The sequence below is a fragment of the Hylobates moloch genome, unplaced genomic scaffold, assembly GCF_009828535.3.
Source record: "Hylobates moloch isolate HMO894 unplaced genomic scaffold, HMol_V3 SCAFFOLD_20, whole genome shotgun sequence".
In the NCBI taxonomy this organism is placed as follows: domain Eukaryota; kingdom Metazoa; phylum Chordata; class Mammalia; order Primates; family Hylobatidae; genus Hylobates; species Hylobates moloch.
Window position 1 is genome coordinate 41886256 of NW_026652295.1, and position 26807 is coordinate 41913062.

The 26807-nt window shown below is 42.3% G+C and overlaps 1 protein-coding gene and 2 non-coding genes across 3 annotated transcripts in view; 1 reads left to right on the plus strand and 2 right to left on the minus strand.

The window, feature by feature from the left end:
* XPO5 (exportin 5) overlaps positions 1-26807 on the minus strand; it is a 53800-nt gene that overhangs the window by 12258 nt on the left and 14735 nt on the right. Inside the window, exons 10-20 of the mRNA XM_032140798.2 lie at positions 25697-25780; positions 24948-25073; positions 23242-23332; positions 20591-20719; positions 18160-18290; positions 15442-15597; positions 14041-14082; positions 13631-13720; positions 12194-12393; positions 11541-11640; positions 10506-10687 (exon numbers count right to left, since the gene is read on the minus strand). Of these exons, the coding sequence (XP_031996689.1) occupies positions 10506-10687; positions 11541-11640; positions 12194-12393; positions 13631-13720; positions 14041-14082; positions 15442-15597; positions 18160-18290; positions 20591-20719; positions 23242-23332; positions 24948-25073; positions 25697-25780 (1331 nt within the window). The remainder of the gene's footprint in view (positions 1-10505; positions 10688-11540; positions 11641-12193; positions 12394-13630; positions 13721-14040; positions 14083-15441; positions 15598-18159; positions 18291-20590; positions 20720-23241; positions 23333-24947; positions 25074-25696; positions 25781-26807) is intronic.
* Positions 5473-5534, minus strand: LOC116460524 (U7 small nuclear RNA). The gene has a single exon (XR_004245829.1). It is a non-coding gene; the product is annotated as a U7 small nuclear RNA (small nuclear RNA).
* On the plus strand, positions 7772-7898 carry LOC116460535 (small Cajal body-specific RNA 15). Its single transcript, XR_004245839.1, has one exon. It is a non-coding gene; the product is annotated as a small Cajal body-specific RNA 15 (non-coding RNA).

Here is a 26807-nt window from a genome sequence, read left to right on the forward strand (position 1 = left end):
ACCTGCTGTCCACAGCACTCTTACAGAAATGACCCCACTGAACAAACTGATGGCTACATGTTTAAGATGCAAACTGAAAACATCTTTTAGACCATGTTTAAGCCTCCATAGTTTGTTCTTTTTGTTCTTGCTTAAGAAGTCATTCTAGGCTGGGCTCAGTGGCTCATGCCGGTAATCCCAGCACTTTGGGAGGCCGAGGCCGGCGAATTGCCTAAGGCTAGGAGTTCAAGACCAGCCTGTCCAACATGGTGAAACCCCCGTCTCTACTAAAAATATAAAAATTAGACGGGTGTGGTGGTGCATGCGTGTAATCTCAGTTACTTGGGAGGCTGAGGCAGGAGACTTGCTTGAACCCGGGAGGCAGAGGTTGCGGTGAGCTGAGATCATAGCACTGCACTCCAGCCTAGGCAACAGAGTGAGACTCCATCTCAAAAAAGACCCCCAAAGGCCAGGCGCGGTGGCTCACGCCTGTACTCCCAGGACTTTGGGAGGCTGAGGTGGGCGGATCACGAGGTCATGAGATCGAGACTATCCTGGCTAACATGGTGAAACCCTGTCCCTACTAAAAATACAAAAAATTAGCTGGGCATGGTGGTGGGTGCCTGTGGTCCCAGCTACTCGGGAGGCTGAGGCAGGAGAATGGTGTGAACCTGGGAGGCGGAGCTTGCAGTGAGCCAAGATGCACCACTGCACTCCAGCCTGGGTGGCACAGCAAGACTCCGTCTCAAAAAAAAAACAAACCAAAAAACAGAAGTCATTCTATGGCTGGGCCCAGTGGCTCACGCTTGTAATCCCAGCACTTTGGGAAGCCGAAGTGGGTGGATCACAAGGTCAGGAGTTCAAGACCAGTCCCTGGCCAACATGGTGAAACCCCGTCTCTACTAAAAATACAGAAATTAGCCAGGCATGGTGGCACACGCCTGTAAATCCCAGCTACTCAGGAGGCTGAGGCAGGAGAATCGCTTGAACCCAGGAGGCAGAGGTTGCAGTGAGCCAAGGTCGTGCCACTGCACTCCACCGTGGATGACAGAGTGAGACTATCTCAAGAAAAAAAAAAAAAAAAAAAGCAGCAGCTTTACTTTTTGGGTTTTAAAACACCTGAAATTTTTTTCTGTGTGTGGTGGCTGGTAGGAATCTAATTGTTTTTTCTAACACGGTGAAACAGACAATATGGTGTCTGTCCTCGACAACTCAACTCTGCACAGAAAGCCAACTGTCCCAGCATTGAATAATTGATTTTTGTTTTGTTTTTTGTTTTTTAAAGAGACAGGGTCTCACTCTACTGCCCAGGCTGCATTGCAGTGGTGTGATCATAGCTCACTGCAGCCTCAAACTCCTGGGCTCAAGTGGCCCTTCCACCTCAGGCTCCCAAGTAGCTGGGACTATAAGTGTGCACCACCACACGTGAATAATTAAAACTTTTTTTTGTAGAGAAAGGGTCTCTCTGTGTTGCCCAGGCTGGTCTCAAACTCCTGGCCCCAAGAGATCCTCCTGCCCTGGCCTCCTAAAGTGCCGAAATTATAGGCATGAGCCACTATTCCCAGCCATCTTTTTCTCACTAACTTTCATTACTTCTGTCATAAATCAACCTGTAATACATACCTGGGAGTCTTTTAAAGGCACCTTTCCTATTGTGTTGAACCCATCATCATCTACAAAGGATTATCTGCTAAAAAACTGAACTGGTATGAGGTCAGTTTTCTAGACCAGAGGTCATATTAGTACATGTTTTAAGCTTGGCCAGCAATATGGTGTCTGTCCTCGACAACTCAACTCTGCATTGAAGCGCAATAGCAGCCATAAACAGTAGGTAAATGAATGGTCAAGGTGTGTTCCAAAAAAAGTTTACTTACAAACATGTGGAGACTTGCATTTGGTCCTCAGGCTGCAGAGTGCCATATGTCCTCTAGACATATTCATATATAACAAAATAACAAAAATAAAGGAAAGTAGACTAGATCAAACAATACTCCAGAGATGCAATCATCAAAATTTCACCAGGGGAAACTCTGGAAATACAAGTCCACCTTTTTCAATAAATAAATTGAAAAGAAAAAGAGGGCCAGGCATGGTGGCTCATGGCTGTTATCCCAGCACTTTGGGAGGCTGTGGCAGGTGGATCAGTTGAGCTCAGGAGTTTGAGACCAGCCTGGGTAACATGGCAAAACCCTGTATCTACTAAAAATACAAAAAATTAGCCAGGCGTGGTGGCGCACACCTGTAATCCCAGCTACTCGAGAAGCTGAGGAAGGAGAATCGCTTGATCCCGGGAGGCGGAGGGTGCAGTGAGCTGAGATAGCACCAGCACACTCCAGCATGGGCGATAGAGCAAGAATATCTCAAAAAAAAAAAAAAAAAAAAAAAAGGGCAAATAACTTATAAATTTAGAGCCTAAGAGACATCTTTTTTTTTTTTTTGGAAACAGATTTGCTCTGTCGCTCAGGCTGGAGTACAATGGCGTGATCTCAGCTCACTGCAACCTCTGCCTGCTGGGTTCAAGTGATTCTTGTGCCTCAGCCTCCCAAGTAGCTGAGACTATAGGTGCGCACCACTACACCTGGTTACTTTTTAAATTTTTAGTAGAGATGGGGTTTTGTCATGTTGGCCAGGTTGGTCTCAAACTCTTAGCCTCAAGGATCTGCCTGCCTCGGCCTCCCAAATTGCTGAGATCACAAACGTGAGGCACCACGCTAAGCCTAATTTAGTGACTAAGAGATATCTTAAATATATATAAACGTTGTGTAGATAAACAGAAAAAAAGAAAACATTTGGTGATATTTGAATACTGATTGTATACTGGATATTGAATTACTGGTAGTATTTTGAGATATAACAATGGAAATGTGGTTATATTAAAAGACCTATTACTAGCTCCATATTGCTTTTGATTTGGGATTTTTGTCTCTATGTTTACAAGTGATTTAGGCCTATAATTTTCCTCTTTGGTACTGTTAATGTCTGGTTTTGGTATCAAAATAAATAACCTCATAAAATGAGTTATGGAGCACTACATTTTTCTATTCCTGGGAATAGTCTGTCTAAGAGATAAATTATCTGATCCTTGAAGGTCTGGGAGAACTCCCATGTAAAATCATTTAGGCTTGGAGTTTTTTGGTCTAATTTAACTACTACCAATATAATTAATATGAAGTTTATATCTCTTTAGGTTTTCTATCTTGTTGAGTTAGAATAAGTTACATTTTCCCTGGAAATTATCCATTTTTAAATATTTTATTTTTAAAAATAGAAGACAGGGCTGGGCACGGTGGCTCACACCTATAATCCCAACACTTTGGGAGGCCAAGGCGGGCAGATCACCTGAGATCAGGAGTTTGAGAACCAGCCTGGCCAACATGATGAAACCCTGTCTCTACTGAAGATACAAAATTAGCTGGGCATGGTGGTGCACGCCTGTAGCCCCAGTACTTTGAGAGGCCAAGGAGAGGGGATCACCTGAGGTCAGGAGTTCAAGACCAGGCTGGCAAACATGGTGAAACCCTGTCTCTAGTGAAGATACAAAATTAGCCAGGCCGGGCGGGCGGATCACGAGGTCAGGAGATTGGGACCATCCTGGCTAATACGGTGAAACCCCATCTCTACTAAAATTATAAACAATTAGCCGGGCGAGGTGGCAGGCGCCTGTAGTCCCAGCTACTTGGGAGGCTGAGGCAGGAGAATGGTGTCAACCCGGGAGGCGGAGCTTGCAGCGAGCCGAGATGGCGCCACTGCACTCCAGCCTGGGCAACAGAGCAAGACTCCATCTCAAAATAAATAAATAAATAAACAAAATTCGCCAGGCATGGTGGCGCATGCCAGTAATCCCAGCTACTCAGGAGGCTGAGACAAGAGAAGCGCTTGAACCTGGGAGGTAGAGGTTGAAGTGAGCCGAGATCATGCCTTTGCATGCCAGCCTGGGCAACAAGAGTGACACTGTTTCAAAAAAAATAAATTAAAAAATCGAGATGGGGTCTTGCTATGTTGCCTAGGCTGGTCTCCAGCAGTGTTCCTGCTGTGGCCTCCCAAAGTGCTGAGATTACAGGCATGAGCCAACATGCCCAGCCCCATTTTTCTTAAGCTTTTGAATTTACTGATGTTATCACTGGTATTTTCAAAGAACCAGCTTTATTTTTATTAAAATTTTAAAAAATTGAGGCATAATTCACATAACATAAAACTAACCACTTTAGGAGTACTATTCAGCCATAAAAAAAGAGAGAGATCTTGTCATTTGCTACAATATGGATGGCACTGGAGATGATTATGCTAAGTGAAATAAGCCAGGCACAGAAAGACACATCACATGTTCTCACTCTTTGTGGAATCTAAAAATTACAACAATTCAACTCATGGACATAGAGAGTGTAAGGATGGTTAGCAGAGGGGCTGGGGAGGGTAGTGGTGGGTTAGGGGTAAGGCAGGGATGGTTAATGGGTACAAAAAACCCAGAAAGAATGAATAAGATGTAGTATTTCCTAGCATGATAGGGTGACTATAGTCAATAATAATTTTGATTGTACATTTAGAAAGTATAACTGCAGTTGGCTATAACTGGATTGTTTGTAACACAAAGGATAAATGCTTGAGGGGATGGATACCCCATTTTACATGATGTGATTATTATGCATTACATGCCTGTGTCAAAACATCTTATGTGCCCCATAAATATATGTATGTACTGTGTACCCACAAAACTTTAAAAAACTAACAAAAAACATCCCTACCAAAACCTAACCATTTTAAAGTTCACAATTCAGTGGTATTTAATACTTTCAAAGGGTTGCATAAATAACCTCTACGTGGTTCCAAAACATTTCCCTTGCCCCCAAAATAACTGCCAGGCCCATTAAGCAGTAGCAGTTGATCTACACTTTCTTCTCCTCTCCAACCTGAGGCAATCGCCAATGTACTTTCTGTCTCTATGGATTTACTACTCTAGATATTTCATAAAAATGAAATCATATAGTATATGGCCTTTTGTGTCTGGTTTCTTTCACTTAGCATAATGTTTTGAAGGTTTATCCATAGTGTAGTAATTATCAGTACTTCATTCTGTAAGTACTGAGGTAATCCAATACTTCTTTTTTTCTTTTTTGAGATACAGTCTCATTCTTTCTCCCAGGCTGGAGTGCAGTGGTGCAATCTTAGCTCACTGCAACCTCCATCTCCTGGGTTCAAGTGATTCTCCTGCGTCAACCTTTTGAGTAGCTGGGATTACAAGCATGCACACCACCACGCCTGGCTAATTTTTGTATTTTTAGTAGAGATGGAGTTTCACCATGTTGGCCACACTGGTCTTGAACTCTTGACCTCAAGTGATCTGCCTAAGGCCTTAGCCTCCCAAAGTGCTAGGATTACAGGCATGAGCCACCGCACCCGGCCGATTTTAGAAATCTAGGGTGTATTTTATACTTACAGTTCATCTCAATTCAGGCTAGTCATTTTTATTTTTTAATTTTTGTTTTATTTCCTCTAAGGAGCTTTCCGGCAAAAACTGGAAAGCCTACCAGACCAATTCTGAAAGTACTGTAACACTTGACTAGTAATACTTCAAGTGCTCAATAGTTTCATGTGGCTAGTGGCTTCCATGCTGGACAGCACAGCTTCAACACCTTCTATTATCAGATTATTTGACGCAGGACGTGCTATGAATACCTTGCCACATTCTTTTTTTTTTTTTTTTTTTTTTTTTTTTTTTTTTTTTTTTTTTTTTGAGACGGAGTCTCGCTCTGTCACCCAGGCTGGAGTGCAGTGGCGCAATCTCAGCTCACTGCAAGCTCTGCCTCCCGGGTTCACGCCATTCTCCTGCCTCAGCCTCTCCGAGTAGCTGGGACTACAGGCGCCCGCCACCACGCCCGGCTAATTTTTTTGTATTTTTAGTAGAGACGGGGTTTCACTGTGGTCTCGATCTCCTGACCTCGTGATCCGCCCGCCTCGGCCTCCCAAAGTGCTGGGATTACAAGCGTGAGCCACCGCGCCCGGCCTGCCACATTCTTAAGAAAAGCAAACTTCTCTACTAAAAAAATAGTAATTTATTTATTTTTCAATTTTTTTTTTGAGATGGAGTCTTACCCTGTTGCCCAGGCTGGAGTATGGTAGCATGATCTCGGCTCACTGCAACCTCCGCCTCCCAAGTTCAAGCGATTCTCCTACCTCAGCCTCCTGAGTAGCTGGGATTACAGGCACCTGCCACAATGCCCAGTTAATTTTTTTGTTGTTGTTGTTGGTATTTTGAGTAGAGACAGGGTTTCACCATGTTGGCCAGGCTGGTCTCAAACTCATGACCTCAAGTGATTCATCTGCTTTGACCTCCCAAAGTGCTTGGATTACAGGTGTGAGCCACTGTGCCCAGCCAAAAAATAGTAATTTAAAACTCCCAACTCCAGCATATAACTGATGGGAATACAAATTAGTATAACCACTTTAAAAAACAGGCTGCATCTATAAAAAAAGAAAATACACATTTCTTATAAGCTAGGAATTCTACTCCTGTGTGTGTATCCAACAAAAATTATGTATATATGTTCATAAAAACGTATTTGACATAAGAATGTCAACAGCAGCATGATTTGTAATATTAAAATATCACCCAAAAGTCCATCAAGGCGGAATAGTTACAGCATATTCACACAATGAAATATCATACAAGCAAGGAGAACAAAAAAAACACAAGTACATGCATGCAGTAACATGGATGAACCTCAGAAACAAAATATTGAGCAAAAGGAAGGCAGACACCAAAAGGTGCATACTTCTGATTTCATTTTCATAAAGTTCAAAAACCTGGGCAAAATGTTAAAAGTCAGAATAGTGGGCCGGGTGAGGTGGCTCACATCTGTTATCCCAGCACTTTGGGAGGCTGAGATGGGAGGATCTCTTGAGCCCATGAGTTCAAGACTAGCCTCGGCAACAAAGAGAGAGCCTGTCTCTACCAAAAAGTTAAAAATTAGCTGGGCATGGCTGCTCACGGCTGTAGTCCTAGCTACTCAGGAGGCTGAGGTGGGAGGACTGCTTGAGCCCATGAGGTTGAGGCTGCAGTGAGCCGTGATCGCAACACTGCACCCCAACCTAGGCGACAGAATAAGACCCTGCCTCAAAAGTAAGTAAGTAAATAAATAAATACAAATCAGAATAGTAGTTATCTTTGAGGGGCAGGTAATTACTAAGAAGAGGTATTGGGTAAAGTTGCTTCTTGATCTGAGTGCTGATTACATGAATCTGTCCACTTTGTGAAAATTCATCTACACACACAAGTTATGCCCTTTTCTACATAAATGTTACACTTCAAGATAAAATTTATTTAATTTTTTTTTTCTTTTTTGAGACGGAGTCTTCCCTGTTGCCCAGGGACAGGGAAGACTTTTCCCTGTGATCTTGGCTCACTGCAACCTCCGCCTCCCGGGTTCAAGCAATTCTCCTGCCTCAGCCTCCCGAGTAGCTGGGATTACAGGCGCCTGCCACCATGCCCGGCTAATTTTTGTATTTTTAGTAGAGGTGGGGTTTCACCATGTTTATTGGGCTAGTCTCGAACTCCTGACTTTAAGTGATCCATGCGCCTTGGCCTCCTACAGTGCTGGGATTACAGGCGTGAGCCACCGTGCCCAGCCAATAAAATTTACTAAAAAAGCAAAACTCTAATAGCTCCAGCTACACACTATTCAAGCAATCTACTCAATCATTACATGCTAGGCATTTTTCAAAATGCCTTTTGATTGATTTTTGGAATTTTCTAAAAGCACTGAACTCTTAGAAAAATATCAAAATGATAAACCATTTCAAGACTAAGAAAATAGAGTCCTTAAAGTCAAGCTGACTCTGCTGTTAGCCTCCTAAATGAAAAGATAGACAGAACAGGTCTTGTTTGCAAAATAAATTCAAGACCTACTTATCTACCGACAGCAATTATACACTTTCCATTGTCTTTCTATAGAAAATAGGAGTAGTAAATTTATAGAGGAAAAAACTGGAGAAAGACGTAGTGAACACATGAGAATCTTGCTCTACTGATTGATAGGAAGGTGACTAGAAACTGAAGAGAGGTTATACTTTTTTTAAAAAAGAAAATTATATAAAAAATGATAACCATACTGTTGTGGCCTCTAGACCCAACCAGAAATGAACCCTGTTTCCACGTCTGGGTTGGCCACATAGATTCTGGCCACAGGCCTAAAAAGGTCTAGTTGATTAGCTTCTTGCCCTGTGATTTCCATCACTTTCACATTTCTCTAGCTGCAGAAGAACCTTGTGGTTTTAAAAAAACATCACTATGGGGCTGGGTGTGGTGGCTCACACTTGTAATCCTAGCATTTTGGGAGACTGAGGCAGGCTCAGCTGTCTGAGACCAGCCTGGGCAACATGGCAAAACCCCATCTCTATTAATAAAAACATCACGATGGAAATAAGCCTTTCCTTGACTGAATGTTTAACCCTCTCAGTACAAGCCCTACTTCTTTTCAGAGACTTCTTTCCTCCTTTTGAAATAAAAAGAAAATATTATTTATTTATTTATTTATTTTGAGATGGAAGTCTCACTCTGTTGCCCAGGCTGGAGTGCAGTGGCGTGATCTTAGCTCACTGCAATCTCTGCCTCCCGGGTTCAAGCGATTCTCCTGCCTCAGTCTCTCCAGTAGCTGGGATTACAGGCATGCGCCACCATGCCCAGCTAATTTTTGTATTTTTATTTATTTTTATTTTTTTATTTTCTTTTTTTTATTATACTTTAGGTTTTAGGGTACATGTGCACAATGTGCAGGTTTGTTACATATGTATCCATGGGCCATGTTGATTTCCTGCACCCATTAACTCGTCATTTAGCATTAGGTATATCTCCTAATGCTGTCCCTCCCCTCTCCCCCAACCCCACAACAGTCCCCGGAGTGTGATGTTCCCCTTCCTGTGTCCATGAGTTCTCATTGTTCAATTCCCACCTATGAGTGAGAACATGCGGTGTTTGGTTTTTTGTCCTTGTGATAGTAATTTTTGTATTTTTAGTAGAGATGGGGTTTCACCATGTTGGCCAGGCTGGTCTCAAACTCCTGACCTCAAGTGATCGACCCACCTTGGCCTCCCAAAGTGCTGCGATTACAGGTGTGAGCCACCACACCCAGCCAAAATATTGTCTATTTCCACAAACATGTCCACAATGACAACTTTATCAGACACTCCAGCCCTCCAATTTGTCAACATTAACTTAAAATTTTTGGTTCTTAGGCTTCAGGTCTTGGGTGTCTATTCCCAGGAGAGTTTCCCTGAGACACGAATAATTTGGTTTGCCCAGTTGAGACTGCTTTTACTCCCTGGAGAAGGGGCCAAAAAGTACTGAAACAGAGCTCCAACAATGTACTTTAAAAATCCTGTGAGAGGCCACGTGTGGCGGCTCACTCCTGGAGTCCCAGCAGTTTGGGAGGCCGAGGTGGACTGATCACTTGAAGCCAGGAGTTCAAGACCAGCCTGGCTAACATGGCGAAACCCTGTCTCTAATAAAAATACAAAAATTAGCCGGGAGTGGTGGTGCACACCTGTAGTCCCAGCTACTTGGGTGGCTGAGGCAGGAGAATTGCTTAAGTCTGGGAGGCGGAGGTTGCAGTGAGCCAAGATTGTGCCACTGCACTCCCAGCCTGGGTGACAGAATGAGACTCTGTCTCAAAAAAAAAAAAAAAAAAAAAAAAAAAAAATCCTGTGAGATACAAAAAGCACTCTTTGGCCAATAACTGAATTATATAAAAAACCTATCTTTTCATTTAGAGAGCATCCCTGAGTCATCAAATGTCTATCTAGTAACTGATAAGCCTATACTGGCCTACTTCCACTTGAATATATTAACTCATGTGATCTAAAACAGTGATTCTGAATGTTTAATGTGTATATAAACCATCTTGGCATCTAGTTAAAATGCAGATTCTGATTTAGTATGTCTGGGGTGGGGCCTTGATTCTGCCTTTGAAATAAGCTCTCAGGTGATGCTAATGCTACTACTGGTCTTAGGACTCAGCGTTGAGAACCAAGGACCTAGCAAACTCAGATGAAAAATTTATAATTCCTTTGTTTAGCATGTTCAGCCAGCGGTTGTTTGGTTCATCTGAGCTCAGACTCAGTATTGATAAATTCAGATTAGCTCATATGAATACCACCCAGAGATGCACCATTATAGAAGGCAACTGCCCTGCTCCCAATGAGCAATTACTTTACTAAAAAATTTAGACCAAATAAAACTTACAAGTAAAAATAGTGATGAAGTATAAAGAAATGGAAGAACAACAAAGAGGAGGCTCAAAATGGGAAAAGCCCTTTTGGGATTATCCCCTTGGGTTCACATGGAAATTAAGATTTATGCAAGTGAGAGCTGATGTTATTTTTTTTTAAACTGAGACACCCTCTAGAAAGAAATAAGACTTAAATCAATCCCTCATTAATACCACTAAGATATGAAGACATATAAACAGACTAAACTTTTGAAATTTTTAAGGTAAAGTAAAAAACAACAGAGAAACGCCATTATTCTGACTCACCGTATAAGCGCAAGCAAATTGTCAAGAAGTTTCAGAATCTGCTCTGTGCAGGGGTTACGGAAGACTGGATTTCCACTGGATGTATAACCCACCACAAATCCCCCAGCTTTGGCCTCTTCTAGGTCAGTGGGCCAGCAAGTTCGTTTCACAACACCTAGAATGCTGTATACACAAAAGCTCATCTATAGAAAAACAAGAATGACAGATAAATATAAACAGGAAAAAAAAAAAGACAAAGTACTGTTAGATATATTCAAGGTTCTGGCAAAAGTGACACAGAGGCCAGAGAGAATGAAATAATACTCTGCTCCCCGGCAATCCCCCATCCCTTCCTTTAAGGTGAAGTCCAAGAGGGATCCTCTCACTGCCATTTTCAGGGCCAGTGGTAGGCTCTGGAAACTTCCCTTGCAGTAAGCTGTCTTTCTAGGAGCTGCAGTGACCCACCCACAGGACCCTGATGAGAAGGTGGCTTAGATACAATCCAAAACAAAGTGTTTAAAATGCCATCATTTCATCTTCTTTGAGTTGACCCTTATTGGGCCTTAACAGCTAGTGTCCTAATCCCCCCTCATGGTACTCTCAATCAGCCTACTACTTGCCAGGTTAATTGATGGGACTTGTGCCATAATGGAGCCAGGAACAATGCTTATTTAAATAGCAAAGCACTGAAAAATCTCAGGTTTGCAAGTTAAGCCATCACTTAAGACTTTACATGCCAGAGAGCAATGGCAGGGAGGACTCACCCTGCTGACCAAGTTCTGACCTACTTCCTCATTACACCTTCAGTCTTCAGAGCTATTTAGAGATCCTTAAAGCCAAAATAATGACTTCATAGAAAAGACCATCTGCTCTGCTGTGGGAACTAACTCAAGAATTCAAGACTAAAGAAGAAAAGAAAGGAGAAGCTTAGGGAAGTGGAGACTCCCACGTTTCTCACCAGTATAGAAAAAACAAATCTCTGAGAAACTTGACAAAAGACAACACCCTACTCCTACCCATGGCCAATGCCACTTCCCATTCCCAGGAAAGTCTTACTCGTGCACGGTTTAAGCCACAGGGATCCTCCAGGCCTGGGTCACAGCTCTTCTGATCTGTACCCACATACGCAATGAAAGCATCAACATCTGACAGCACTCTGAAGGTTGGCGGGGGAAAAAAAAGTTATATCATGATTTTAAACAAGGACAGTTTCTTCCACAGGAGTTAACAGGCTATCATTATTTGGCTCTTAAGAGCAGTTTTTATAGTGAGAGGAGTATAATCATACTAATTGTCAGCTGTCATTTGAAGGTTTAAATTTCCCTTCCCACTCCCAAATGTTATTAGTAACAATTTAAGAATTAAACAAGAATATAATCTTCAAAATATAAAGAAAATAATTTCTCTACTGTGTGAGCACAGATAAGTGTCTGTGTGGTTGTATGGCCCTTCCTAGCTGTTCTCGTTTCTCTAAATGTGCTGGTGCTGCAATGCAGACACCACAGGAGTCTCACTCTGTGCCCTCCCCACCCACAATCTAATTGAACCAGAGATTAAATTACAAAAGACTGCTTTTAGAAAACTTCAGGTATCATGGATAATGCCATCACACTTCAATATCCTTAACCCCTACCCCACCCTGGGCCTAGCTCTTAAACCAAAATGGGTGCTTGAGTATAGTAAGAGTCAGGGCAAGGGATCTCCTTTACCTGTGCATGTCTTGAGAAAGCCAGATGCTGGCCACTGGTGCCATCAGCTCCTCTAGGAACACCTTCTGACGCTCGTAGTTCTTAAATTGGTTGCTAATGAGAACCAGGGCTTCCATGAGGGCACACTTCTCCATCTGTGTCAGGAGTAGCTCATTGGAGAGGAGTTGCTTCACATGGTTATAAAGCATGTCAAAATTGGGCTACAGATCAAAAAGAAAAAAAGCCAGAGGTGGTAAAGGTCTGACTTTCAAGGAGAGGTGGCTCACTCAAGGAAGAAAGAAGAAAACCAAAGCAGTCCCAGGAAAGTCAGGCCTATAAGGCTATTATTTGGTAATTCTGTTATATGTCTTTATTTTGCCTAAATAAGCAAGACAATTTAGGCAGAAGATAGCTGTTGTCTTGAGTATTTGGATAACTGCACTTTCCCATATTACAACTGTGAAAAGATCAGCTTGTTTTATATCTGTATCTATTTATCTATATCTATCTATCTATCTATCTATCTATCTATCTATCTATCTATCTATCTATCTATCTATCTATCTGTGTCTGTCTCTATCTATCTATCTATCTATCTATCTATCTATCTATCTATCTATCTATCTATCTATCTCTATATATGGAGATAACTGCTGTGCATTCAGAGAAGAAATTTCTGGATAATTTGTAATCTGGAGTAATGTTAAATTTCTTATAACCCCATGCCCCGAAAAGGGTTGTGATTTGCATCTGCTTTTCTGAAGATCAGGCACATCATTTGGCAGTAGTAATTAAGATCATCACATAGTAAAGAGCTGTAGAATTATAGGGGTAAACTTAGTAATCTATATGGCAGAGAACTATTTGTATTTTGAAGAGAGATTACATTTGCCATCACATTTCTAACTATACTACTAAGTATACTAAGAAAACACCAATTCAAGAATGTTTATTTATTTATTTATTTATTTATTTATTTATTTATTTATTTATTTATTTATTTTTTATTTATTTATTTATTTATTTATTTATTTATTTATTTATTTATTTTTGAGACGGAGTTTTGCTTGTTGCCCAGGCTGGAGCAATGGCGTGATCTTGGCTCACTGCAACCTCTGCCTCCTGAGTTCAAGTGATTCTCCTGCCTCAGCCTCCTATGTAGCTGGGATTACACGCATGCACCACCATGCCCAGCTAATTTTTTTGTACTTTTAGTAGAGATGGGACTTCACCATGTTGGCCAGGCTGGTCCCGAACTACTGGCCTCAGGTGATCTACCCACCTCAGTCTCCCAAAGTGTTGGGATTACAGGTGTGAGCCACCATGCCCGGCCAAGGATGCTTATATGATGCAAAGCTATAGTTTCTAGTTTTTTCTTTATGTGAGGTACACTGAAAGCTGGATTTACACACAAATGTAACCAAACTTGGCTACTTCAGCCAGGGTCCAGCAGCTTACCAGCACAAGCTGGGGGTAGTCACGACACATCTTGATGATGGAGGAACAAGCATGCCTCCTCACGTTCCTCACTGCCCGGGTTCTGGGGGCCTGAAAAGAGACATTCAACAAACTCGGAGCTGCTTTTAATATAATATACAGGTGCTGCATAGACTCATGTAAATATCTCAGTCAGGGGCAAGTTCACAATGATTTTTCACAACCCTAAGAGTATAATGGAGTAACATTTATAGCCGCCAAGAATCTATGTTTCCTATGCCCTATAGTGTCTCTAGGGCAAAACAACATATATGATAATCTACCGCCTTTACTATCCCCTCCCATTTATATAAAAATATAAACTGAGTATCAGGTATTCATACATTAGTACTCAAGAAGTTAGAATCTATTGGTTTAATTAATGGTCTTACCTTACTTTCTTCAACAGTTTCAAAAGTGACAGATGAAAATAGCTAAGGGAGAGGAGGAAAAAAGGTCACTCATGTTTGTTTATTTGTTTTAGAGATGAGATCTTGCTATGTTGCCCAGACTAGACTTGAATTCCTGGGCTCAACTGATTCTCCTGCTTTAGCCTTCTGAGTAGCTGGGACTATAGGCATGAGCTTATTCATATTGTCCATTTTCTCAGATAACCTCTACAAGAGTCATCGGAGTCACAATTTTACCATCAAAACATTCTACAATAGGATCCCAGAACAATTCATGCCATCACCCAAGCACTTGGCTATGGAAATGCCTCTCTCTTCTTTCTGTCAGAAGTTGTATGATCTATCCCCTCGATTCCATTTCATTATTTCCCATTTACTCCTCATTCCAGTGAAATATGGCTGCTTCCTTGGCCACTATTATGGAATTAAACTCAGACAAGGGTGTAGTCAAGAAACTCACTGGACATTCTCCAACTCAAAGAATTTGCAACAAATGAGCCCACTTTTCTGAAGTCCTACTGGTCTTGTGACACAACATTTTCTTCATTTCTCTGGCTCTTTTTTCTTCTGTTGGGGCTTCTCATTTTTTTCTCCACTCCTCCAATGATGGTGATTCACTAGGTTCCTTGCTTGACTCACATGTCTCCTACCTCCACATACATAATCACTTCAGTAAGACTTCACTTTTAGTCGTGGGACTTCTATGATGATGATGCTTTAATTTTATCTCGTTACTTTCTAGAGTCTAGATCTTCAACCTCGAATAGCCAATTTATTGTGAGATGTCTCCATAAAGATGTTCTACATATTCTTCACAGTATTCCAAAATACTCACCGCTTTCTCTTTACTCCTGTTCTCCTTCGTAATCTGGTATTCTGACTCAAGGAGTGGCTCTATCACCCACCTAGTCAACTGAACTGGAAACCTGGAAAGTGTTCCTTCCTCTCATAAATCCCCTCCCTGCCCGACAGCACACTCGAATACTCTCCTTTATACACATCTTCATTGCAATGCCATATAGGTAACATTAACTGTTTTTGTGCCTTTCTTCCCAGAGTGTTCCTAAAGAGTGAGGCACTAGCATGGTACCTGATCCACTATAAGTACTGAGTAGATATTTAATAAATGAATAAATAGCTGTTTATTAGTTTGCCTCACATAATTTAAAAAATAGTTACAAAAATAATTAGCCTAGTCCAGGCATGGTTGTGCATGCTTGTAGTCTCAGCTACTCAGAAGGGTGAGGTGTGAGGATCCCGTGAGACTAGTAATTTGAGTCCAGCCTGGGCAATGTAGCAAGATCCTGTCTCCAAAAAATAAAATAAATAAAAATTAACTTAGAAACGTCAAAATAAAATTTACAAAGGAGATGGATTTTATACCTTAGAGAAGACCTGGGGCAGGAACTCTGGTCTGTAGGTGACAAATGGAAAGAGCGCAGAGACATTAGTAAGGACGCAGGACAGGATGAGAGGATCCTTGGTATCAAAGTTCAGAACCATCTGCAATAGTTCTATTCCATCATTAACAGGAATTTCCTGTAACAAAGACATAAAACAGGTTGACATGGCTGCCTCCACTCAGAAATAACCATTTTGGCTACATTTTATTTTCATCTTTTAAAGAGACAGGGTCTCATTCTGTCACCTAGGCTGGAGTGCGCAGTGGCACAATCATCGCTCACTGTAACCTCAAACTCTTGAGCTCAAGGGATCCTCCTGCCTTAGCCTCCTGAGTAGCTAGGACTACAGGTGGGCACCACCATGACTGGATACTTTTTTTTTTTTTTTTTTTTTTTGAGACGGAGTCTCGCTCTTTTGCCCAGGCCAGACTGCAGTGGCACGATCTCGGCTCACTGCAAGCTCCGCCTCCCAGGTTGACGCCATTCTCCTGCCTCAGCCTCCCAAGTAGCTGGGACTACAGGCGCCTGCCACTGCGCCCGGCTAATTTTTTGTATTTTTTTAGTGGAGACGGGGTTTCACTGTGTTAGCCAAGATGGTCTTGATCACCTGACCTCGTGATCCACCCGCCTCGGCCTCCCAAAGTGCTGGGATTACAGGTGTGAGCCACCGCGCCCGGCTGCCTGGATACTTTTTAAAAATTTTTGTAGAGATGTTGTAGAAGTGTTGTTATGTTGACCAGGCTGGTCTCAAACTCCTGGTTTCAAGTGATCCTATGGCCTCAGCCTCCCAAGTAGGTGGGACTACTGGCACGCATCACCATGCCTGGTTAATTTTTTTAATTTTTAGCAGAGATGAGGTCTCACTATATTGTCCAGGCTGGTCTCAAACTCCTGGGTTCAAGCATTCCTCCCATCTTGGCCTCCCAAAGTGTTGGGATTACAAGTGTGAACCACTGTACTCAGCTGTGTGTGCCCTTCTTACCATCTTCTAAGCAGTATATTATTCCCTAAAACCTCTTAAATTTTGTTATTTCTTCAATTGATCAAGAGGCTGAATGTTTTTCATATTTATCAGCTACTTTATATATGTATCACTCTTGGTTGCCCAGTGCAATGGCACAATCTCAGCTCACTGCAACCTCCACCTCCTGGGTTCAAGTGATACTCCTGCCTCAGCCTCCTGAGTAGCTGGGATTACAGGCACCCACCACCATGCCCGGCTAATTTTTGTATTTTTAGTAGAGACAGGGTTTTGCCATATTGACCAGGCTGGTCTTGAACTCCTGACCTCAGGTGATCCACCCACCTTAGCCTCCAAGTGCTGGGATTACAGGCCTGAGCCACTGTGCCCCACCCTTTTCTTTTTTAAGACAGAATCCCACTCTGTCACACAGGCTGGAGTGCACTGGCATGATCTCAGCTCACTGCAGCCTCTGCCTCGTGGGTTCAAGCGATTCCCGTACCTCAGCCTCCCAAGCAGCTGAGATTACAGACGTGCACCAGCATGCCCAGTTAATTTTTGTGTTTTTAGTAGAGACGAGGTTTCACCATGTTGGCCAGGCTGGTCTGGAACTCCTGAACTCAAGTGATCGGCCAGCCTCGGCCTCCCAAAGTGCTGGGATTATAGGCATGAGCCACTGCGCCCGGCTTATCAGCTACTTTTGGTTCTCCTCTATACATTGTTGGATTATATCTTCTGTCTATTTCTCTATAATTTAGTAAATCCTCATCTGCTTACTTTAAGAAATATGATTTTACTGATATAGTCGAGGCTCTCTGTGCATACCCTCCTTTTCAGACCTACAGGTGGCCACTATACTGGTGGCCTACAGTATTCTAAAGCAGTGTGGTACTTAAAATGTATACTAAATGTGGCAGGGCTTAGAGTTAGAAAGACCTGAGTTTTGGCCGGGCGTGGTAGCTCACGCCTGTAATCTCAGCACTTTGGGAGGCCGAGGCGGGCGGATCACGAGGACAGGAGATCAAGACCATCCTGGCTAACACAATGAAACCCTGTTTCTACTAAAAATACAAAAAAAATTAGCCGGGTGTGGTGGCGGGCGCCTGTAGTCCTAGCTACCCCAGAGGGTGAGGCAGGAGAATGGCATGAACCCGGGAGGCGGAGCTTGCAGTGAGCCGAGATTGCGCCACTGCACTCCAGCCTGGGCTACAGAGCAGGACTCTGTCTCAAAAAAAAAAAAAAAAAGAAAGACCTGAGTTTTGGTCCCCACTTTGCCATTTATTAGCTGTTTGAACTTGAGTATGCTATTTAGCCTCTCTAAATCTGTTTCCTTTTCTGTAAGATGTACATCCATAGATTTTCCTATTCTACTACCAGTTTAAAAAAGATAAAAACTGACCAGGTGTAGTGGGTCATGCCCGCAATCTCAGCACCTTGAGAGGCCAAGGCAGGAGGGTCACTTGAGGCCAGGAGTTTGAGATCAGCCCGGGCAACAGAGACTCCATTTTTATTATAAATTAGCCAGGTGTGGTGGCACGTGACTGTAGTCCTAGATCCTCAGGAGCCTGAGGTAGGAGGATTGCTTGAGCCCAGGAGTTGGAGGTTACAGAGAGCTGTGATTGTGCCACTGCATTTCAGCCTGAGCAACAGAGAGATATCGTGTCTCAAAAAAGAAAGAGAAAAGAAAAGAAAAAGGTCAAAATAATCATGCAGTCAGCATGGGAAATAATTACTTACTTCTCTATCTAGTGTTCGAAACATCTGGGTGATAACACTTTCCAAAAAAAGAGTCATGGCTTCCCACTGCACAAATGAAGGTGAGAAGACGGAACAGAGGCTTCCTTCTCCAGTTCCAACTGCAGAACAAGCTTTAAAACACACACACACACACACACACACACAATTATCAGCATTGAAAGATCACAGAAGACACAGAGAGACAATGGAGGCTTGGAGAACACCTGAGAATTTCATGATTGAAGGAGCAGGGGGTAATCTAACCCCTCTCAGCTGGGGCAAAGAAAAGATGATGTGTACTGAAAGCAATGAGGTAGGTGAAGGTTCCTACCATGCCTCCTCCTCTAATAATGAGCAGTCTGAATTCACCTCTATGAGACTTGTAGTAAAACCATTTTGAGTAATGAATGAGGATACATAGGTGAACATCAAAAACATTGCCTGGCCCATTAGTAGGTACTTGATAAACATGAATTAGTTTCTCCCCTCCTCCCCCTTTGTAATTTTTTCCATGAGAATCTAAATAATTAAAATTGAGACCCTAAAGAATCTTCCCAATAAGGAAACAATGTAATATACAAAACGCTGCTTCACATCCAATAGCCTCATGACAACCTTAAGGGCTATGTCTAGAGAAGGGTGCCATCCTTCAAGTTTACAACTATTACCACAGCACACCACTCAAATAGCAACGCACAAGCAAAAAGAGTTGCCAATTGCTTTTGTTTGTTTGAGATGGAGACTCCTCTGTCACCCAGGCTGGAGGGCAGTAGCGAGATCTCAGCTCACTGCAACATCAGCCTCCCGGGTTCAAGCAATTCTCCACCTCAGCCTCCCAAGTAGCTGGGATTATAGCCACCTGCCACCATGCCCGGCTAATTTTTGTATTTTTTTTTTTTTTAGTAGAAACGAGGTTTCACCATCTTGGCCAGGCTGGTCTTGAACTCCTGACCTTGTGATCCACCCACCTCAGCCTCCCAAACTGCTGGGATTACAGGCATGAGCCACTGTGCCTAGCCGCTTTTCCTTTTTTCCTTCTTTTTTGAGATGGAGTCCCGCTCTTTGCCCAGGCTGGAGTGCAGTGGCACAATCTTGGCTCACTGAAACCTCCACCTCCCGGGTTCAAGTGATTCTCCTGCCTCAGCCTCCTGAGTAGCTAGGATTAAAGGGGCCCACCACCACGCCTGGCTAATTTTTTTAGTAGAGACAGGGTTTTGCCATGTTGGCCAGGCTGGTCTCGAACTCCTGACCTCAGGTGATCCCCAGCCTCAGCCTCCTGAAGTGCTAGGATTACAGGCGTGAGCCACCCTGCCTGGCCTAAGACTTACCAATTGCTTTTCTTGCTTACATACAGTGCAGTCCTATTTACTAGTTTCATCTTAGTGCAACACATTTGGGCTTCCTCAACCTTTCAAGTTACCAAATATCAGAGAATTTAGAAATCAATTGTAAATAAAACTGAATGTTAAATCCCTCAAATGTCAGCCAGTAGTATGGTGCTTTTCTAAAGCAGTGACGTGCACTAGTTAATTCACTTTTTTTTTTTTTTTTTTTTTTTTTGAGATGGAGTTTCGCTCTCGTTGCCCAGGCTGGAGTACAATGGCACCATCTTGGCTAACCGCAACCTACACCTCCTGGGTTCAAGCGATTCTCCTACCTCAGCCTCCCAAGTAGCTGGGATTACAGGCATGTGCCACCACGCTGGCTAATTTTTTGTGTTTTTAGTAGAGACAGGGTTTCTCCAAGGTGGTCAGGCTAGTGTCGAACTCTCGACCTCAGGTGATCTGCCCGCCTTGGCCTCCCAAAGTGCTGGGATTACAGGCGTGAGTCACCGCACCCAGCCTTTTTGCTTTATTAATACCGTCACACACATATAGCATGCGTTAAGATGAGAGACAAAACATATGGAGTACAGAGAAGTTAACTGGTTGAGGCATTCGGTAGAGGGGGATTATTTTGAATTTATGTAAAGTATAATTTCCCGAAAGCTTTGGGGTGGCTGAGTGATATGAGAAGTCTCTGTATTATTCCTGTTATGTCTAACAGGAGATCCTTTCTGATTTCAGGAATAGTGCTATGCAAGAATTTGGTTGAAAAGTCTTAAAGTTAGGTCTAGGCATGAAATTTGTTAAGCTGGTGCCTGAAGTGAAGCAAATAAAATCAACAATAAATAATTGGTTGATTCTGTTAGAAAATGATGGCAAAACTGATAATGACATGGTTTTACCCTAACTTAAAACAAATTTAAAATGTGTCATCTGCTTTCTTTGTGTGAGCCAATGAAAACACTCCCTCTCCAGGATGAGCAAAGCTATTTTTGAATAGTATTAGTATATCGTTCTGATGTGTGTGTAGCTCAGGCTCATTTCCTATATATAGTTTTGATACTGTCCTAACATTTCACTAACATTCAGTAATGAAAAAAACTTACAATTCACAGAACCAGCATCAAAAAAAGTTGATAGTTGATACTTTAGCCACTCCCCAGCCATCTGGAAGCTAGTTTTGGGATCCAAACGACATGCCAACCTCATCACCTCTCCTTGTTGGGCTCGGGAGGCTGCCAAGAGAAAATGCCAAGGGAAGGACAGGAATCAATAACTGGTATAAAATAGGTACTTAGTTAATGTTTATTAATTTACCACCCTAGGAGAAAAGCATTCAAAGGAACTGTTTTGCAGACTTGTGCTTTGCATGTAATAATCACTCAATAAAACTTTATTAATGAATCCAGAAATTTTTGAAAATAAGTGATCTCTGGAAGCTGTATTACCAGCTAGATCCTGTACGTGGCAAACTAAACTTAGTCTCCCATTTCTGTTGGAATTAAAAGGAAATCAGGGTTGGGCGCAGTAGCTCACGCCTGAAATCCTAGCACTTTAGGAGGCCAAGGTGGGCAGACTGCTTGTGCCCAAGAGTTCAAAACCAGTTTGGGCAATACAGTGAGACCCAGTCTCTACCAAAAAATACAAAAAGTAGCCAGGTATGGTGGCATGCACCTATAGTCCCAGTAACTTGGGAGAGTGAGGTAGGAGGATCAGCTGAGCCCAGGGAGGTCAAGATTGCAGTAAGCCATAATCGCAGCACCACTCTTGCCTGGACAACAGAGTGAGACTATGTCTCAAAAAAAAAAAAAAAAATTTTTTTTAAAAAGTAAATCAGGTTGGTGGTAATAAAAAATGGTGCAGCTGCTGTGGAAAATCGTCTGGCAGTTCCTGAAAATATTAAACGTGCAATTGCCATATTATCCAGCAATTCTACTCCTAGTTATATATCTAAGATAAACAAAAACTTACGTCTAAACAAAACCTTGTATATAAATGTTCATAGCAGCATTATTTGTAATAGCCAAAAAATGGAAATAACTCAAATGTCCATCAACAGATGAATAAATGAGTAAATGTGGTATATCTATACAATGAAATATTGGCAATAAAAAGAAATGAAGGATGGGTGCGGTGGCTCACGCCTGTAATCCAGCACTTTGGGAGGCCAAGGCAGGTGAATCAGCTGAGGTCGGGAGTTCGAGACCAGCCTGGCCAACATGATGAAACCCAGTCTCTACTAAAAATAAAACAATGAGCTGGGCACGGTGGTGCATGCCTATAATCCCAGTTACTTGGGAGGGTGAGGCAGGAGAATCCCTTGAACCCCAGAGACAGAGGCTGCAGTGAGCCAAGGGTGTGTCATTGCACTCCAGCCTGGGCAACAGAGCAAGACTCCATCTCAAAAACAAAAACAAAGACAAAAAAAGGCTACGTGTGGTGGCTTACGCCTGTAATCCTGGCACTTTGGGAAGCCGAGGCGGGTGGATCATGAGGTCAGGAGATTGAGACCATCCTGGCTAACACAGTGAAACCCCGTCTCTACTAAAAACACAAAAAATTAGCTGGGTGTGGTGGCACGTGTGTGTAGTCCCAGCTATTCAGGAGGCTGAGGCAGGAGAATCTCTTGAATCTGGGAGGTGGAGGTTGCAGTGAGCCGAGATTGTGCCACTGCACTCCAGCCTGGGCAATAGAGCGAGACTCCATCTCAAAAAAAAAAAAAAAAAAAAAATCAAGTACTTAAATGAATTTTAAAAATATTATGCAAGTGAAAGAAGGCAGTCACAAAAGACCATGTATGATTCAATTTATATGAAACGTTCAGAATAGGCAAAACAGAGACAGAAAGTAGATTACTGGTTGCCTAGGACTGGGAGAGATGAGGGAATTGGGGGATGACTCCTAGTGGATATAGGATTTATTTTTGGGGTGATGAAAATATAATCTAAAATTGATTGTGGTGATAGCTGCGCAACTCTGTAAAAATACTAAAAACCATTAAATTATATACTATATGTGGGTGAACCGTATGGTAAATGAATTTTGTCTCAATAAAGCTGTAAAAAAAAAAAAAAAGCAAGCTGGGCACGGTGGCTCGCACCTGTAATCCCAGCACTTTGGGAGATTGAGGCAGGCAGATGACCTGAGGTCGGGAGTTCGAGACCAGCCTGACCAACATGGAGAAACCCCGTCTCTACCAAAAATGCTAAATTAGCCGGGCATGGTGGTGCATGCCTGTAATCCCAACTACTTGGGAAGCTGAGGCAGGAGAATCGCTTGAACCCAGAAGGCAGAGGTTGCGGTGAGCCGAGATCGCGCCATTGCACTCCAGCCTGGGCGACAAGAGTGAAACTCCATCTCAAAAAAAAAAAAAAAAAAAAAGAAATAAGGCACAGAAAACACAGAACTAGAATATTAGAATAAAATGGATTTTTCCACTTTTTGGGGGAAACAAATAACCATAAGGTAAGATGGTATTTAATCCTAAGTATGAAAAAAAGTCAAGAGTCTCTTAAGTATGGTTACCGTCCCTAAACATCAATGTCCAAGTGCTGTGGGGGTTTGTGGTATAAAACAAAACATTACGCCTGGAATAGCCCCAGCACTCTTCTGCAATGGGAAACTACAGCTTAATAAGTAGGCTGCTATCCAGATTTGGGGATCTTTCGTAAAAACCCCAAACACCATGCACCATGATTCATAATACTAGATGCCATTCTGAGACTGTTGAGAGAAATCCAAGGCCAACATCACTTACAGTTGAAGAAAGCATTGAAGTCCTCATCGCTATCAAAATCAAACCGAGAATATTCACAGCTAGGGCTGTCTGTTTTAGAAGGAAAGCCCATCTGGAAAGAGAAAGGTAATTGGGGTAGGGGATGAAAGTGTCCCCACTGAAGGAGTGTTTAAGCTTCAGGAGTTTAAGCACTTTTATTTTATTTTAGAGTTAAGGGTTTGCATGAGATATTGTATGGTAAATATCCACTTCAGTTCTATCACAGGTCCACAGTTTGCTCCCAGTTCCAGTATTCCTCAGTGGTAGAAAAGAGAATACTTTTAGTTGATACCATCCTCCAAGTTCCTCAGGGAGAATTAAATTCTTGAATTCTTTTAGGCTCCCAAGAAAAAATGACAATTCAGTACATAGTAAGGAAGAAAGAATTGAGAGCTACTTGCCTCAAATACTGAACACTGAGAATAAACTTGAACTTGCAGAACTTTGTATGTTTCATTCAAAAAAGAATTGAAGCCCATGGCAGAAAATAAGAACACAGTGTGGCTGGGCACGGTGGCTCACGCCTGCAATCCCAGCACTTTGGGAGGCTGAGGCGGATGGACTGCCTGAGCTCAGGAGTTTGAGACCAGTCTGGGAAAAACAGTAAAACCCTGTCTCTACTAAAATACAAAAAATTAGCCGAGTGCGGTGGTGGGCACCTGTAGTCCCAGCTACTTGGGAGGCTGAGGCAGGAGAATTGCTTGAACCCAGGAGGCAGAGGTTGCAGTGAGCCAAGATCGTGCCACTGCACTCCAGCCTCAGTGACAGGGCGAGACTCCGTCTCAAAAAAGAAAAAAAAAAGAAAAAAAAAAAAAAAAAACAGAACACAAGTGTGTGCTATGTACTACGCAAATTCCTTAAGAAAATAAGGAATTGAATGTGCCCCATTCTCTGATGTTACAAATTAAGATTAAGAATCTGTCAGCTGCAAGAGCGCTTAGCAGGGAATTCATGAGCAACTCTCTACTGAGGTAGTGAGCAATCTTTGCTTCTACTCTCACTCCCCTTATTTCCCTTTATAACTCTCACTTGGCCTCCAGAAGCAATCCTTAGATATTGCCTCCTCTTGGAATCTTCCCGACTCAACCCTCCTATGTACTTCCAAAGCATTCTGCTTTTAACCCCTGAATAGCAATTATTACATTGTATGGTCACTGCTCTTGCCCTAGCACCTAGCCCAATACTTACGATATATAAGTACTCTCATATGGAAGAGCAGTTATAATAACCAGTAAGGACTGATTTCTTCCTGAGGAATAAGAAAATAAGTCCAGTAAAGGAATCTTAGTGATGAAGAAAGGGCTGTTAATAATGCCAATCAAAGTCTTTTTTATGTTTCCCCCGAGACAGGGTCTCACTCTCATCGCCTAGGCTGGAGTGCGGTGCTGCGATCTCAGCTCAATGCAGCCTCAATTTCCCAAGCTCAGGTGATCCTCCCACCTTAAGCCTCCCCAGTAGCTGGGGCTACAGGTGCATACCACCATGCCCTGCTAATTTTTTTGTATTTTTAGTAGAGACGAGGTTTGGCCATGTCGCACAGGCTGGTCTCCAACTCCTGGGCTCAAGCGATCCTTCCGCCTCAGCCTTCCATAGAGCTGGGATTATAGGCATGAGCCACTGCACCCAGCCTCGAAGTCTTATTATGTGTATTCACCTACACTCCACATGTTTAGATTCCCATAATATACCTTGACCAAGTTAGTCATGGAAGCACGAAGATATTTTGGTATTATTGCTAACAGCAAAGGATCACGGGACAGGATTTCATGCCTGAAGAGGGCTCCCCAAGTCATCTGAGTTGAAGAGCGTAGAAACTAAAGAGGAAAAAAAGAAAACGTCAGTCTAAGGATTTGGATTCTATATAACCCAGATTATTACTTAGCAGTTATCAACTACATTTTTTCATAGAAATAAATCTGTACAATACTTTGCAGCTGTCTCTACTGCAATTTATCAGTAATGACTACCCACTGTGGATCACATGTTAGTAAGATAAGGCTGTGGGTCAAGGAAATTACCTAGAATGTGGGCTGAATTTTACTACTTTCTCTTCTTTGCAAAAAAGGATACTGGAATCTCAGAGTGACATTAGAAGGACAATTTTGAACTGACTGAAATTAATTTTATAATACAATTAATCAGACTTTTGTTTCAAAAATCTTTATAACTTTAGTACTACAACACCTGGGACACACCTCACATGTGACTGAGTACAATCAGAATATTACCTAAAGGGAAAAGCTGCTAACCTAGACAAGTGCACTGTTTGGCTCAGGAAGAAGAGCCAATAATTCTCTTAATGAAATGACACTACGGTCATTCCCCAAGGCCTGAAGAGTCACATTTTATACATGATCTACAATAATATTTCAGGACACAGTGCTTGACATTGGTTCACCTAACTAAAATTTTGAGAAGTTACCTGTATAAAGTTTACCTGACTTGGATGGGTTGTGAAAGCAAGAAAAGATTCCAGGTATTTTCCAAAGTTTGATGGTGTTTCTACATCAGAATCTGCACCCTGTAGGAGAAGACCACTATATTAATGGTGTTGATCGAGAAAAGCAGGAGAGGAAAAAGCAGGGAAGTAATAAAAACAGATAAATTAAACCCTCAAAAAATTTTGTTTTAAAAGGACTTTGTATTTCCTTTTGGCTAAAGAAAGGCATCACTTCAAGGGCTAAAATATAGGAAAGTTACTTTGCCTACTCAATCATCATCATTAAAACCCATTCTGTGGTCAAACAGTAAAATAAAAAACACTCATTTCAGAAATTACAGGAAGAAAAAAAATCTGTATTACTTCCTCAGACCTTACCTATTCGCATCTCTGTGTCCCAACCTACTACATAACCCCTTCAATAGTTTCTTTTCTTTTTTTTTTCTTTTAGATGGAGTCTCACTCTGTTGCTCAGGCTGGAGTGCAGTGGCACGATCTCGGCTCACTGCAACCTCTACCTCTGGGGTTCAAGCGATTCTCCTGCCTCAGCCTCCCGAGTAGCTGTGATAACAGGCATGCACCACCATGCCTGGCTAATTTTTGTATTTTTAGTAGAGACAGGGTTTCACCACATCGGCCAGGCTAGTCTCAAACTCCTGACCTCAGGTGATCTGCCCACCTCATCCTCCCAAAATGCTGGGATTACAGGCATGAGCCACTGCACCTGGCCCCCTCAATGGTTTATCTCCGCAACTATCCTCTCTAACCATTTAAACCACCACAAAAAGATATAACATCAATTGCAAATGTCTGTTCCAATGTCCTGTCTTCCAACTTATAAGACTGAGTATTAAATATTTCTCTAATGGCAGGTTTTCCAGGTCAATCAGACTCAAGTTTTCTTTTGTGCTCCAATAATACATCCCTTAGATTGGGAAAAGGGTTCTTTATTCAAGTCCATGTTTCGTGGGCTAACAGAATGTAAAAGCATAAAGCACTCGCAGATTGAGGTTCTGTAAGTACCAAAATTCACAAGAAACCAACGTTGACTTTATGGAATAATAGATGTGGATATCTGATGTTGGTATAACTATTTTATTGTTAAAAG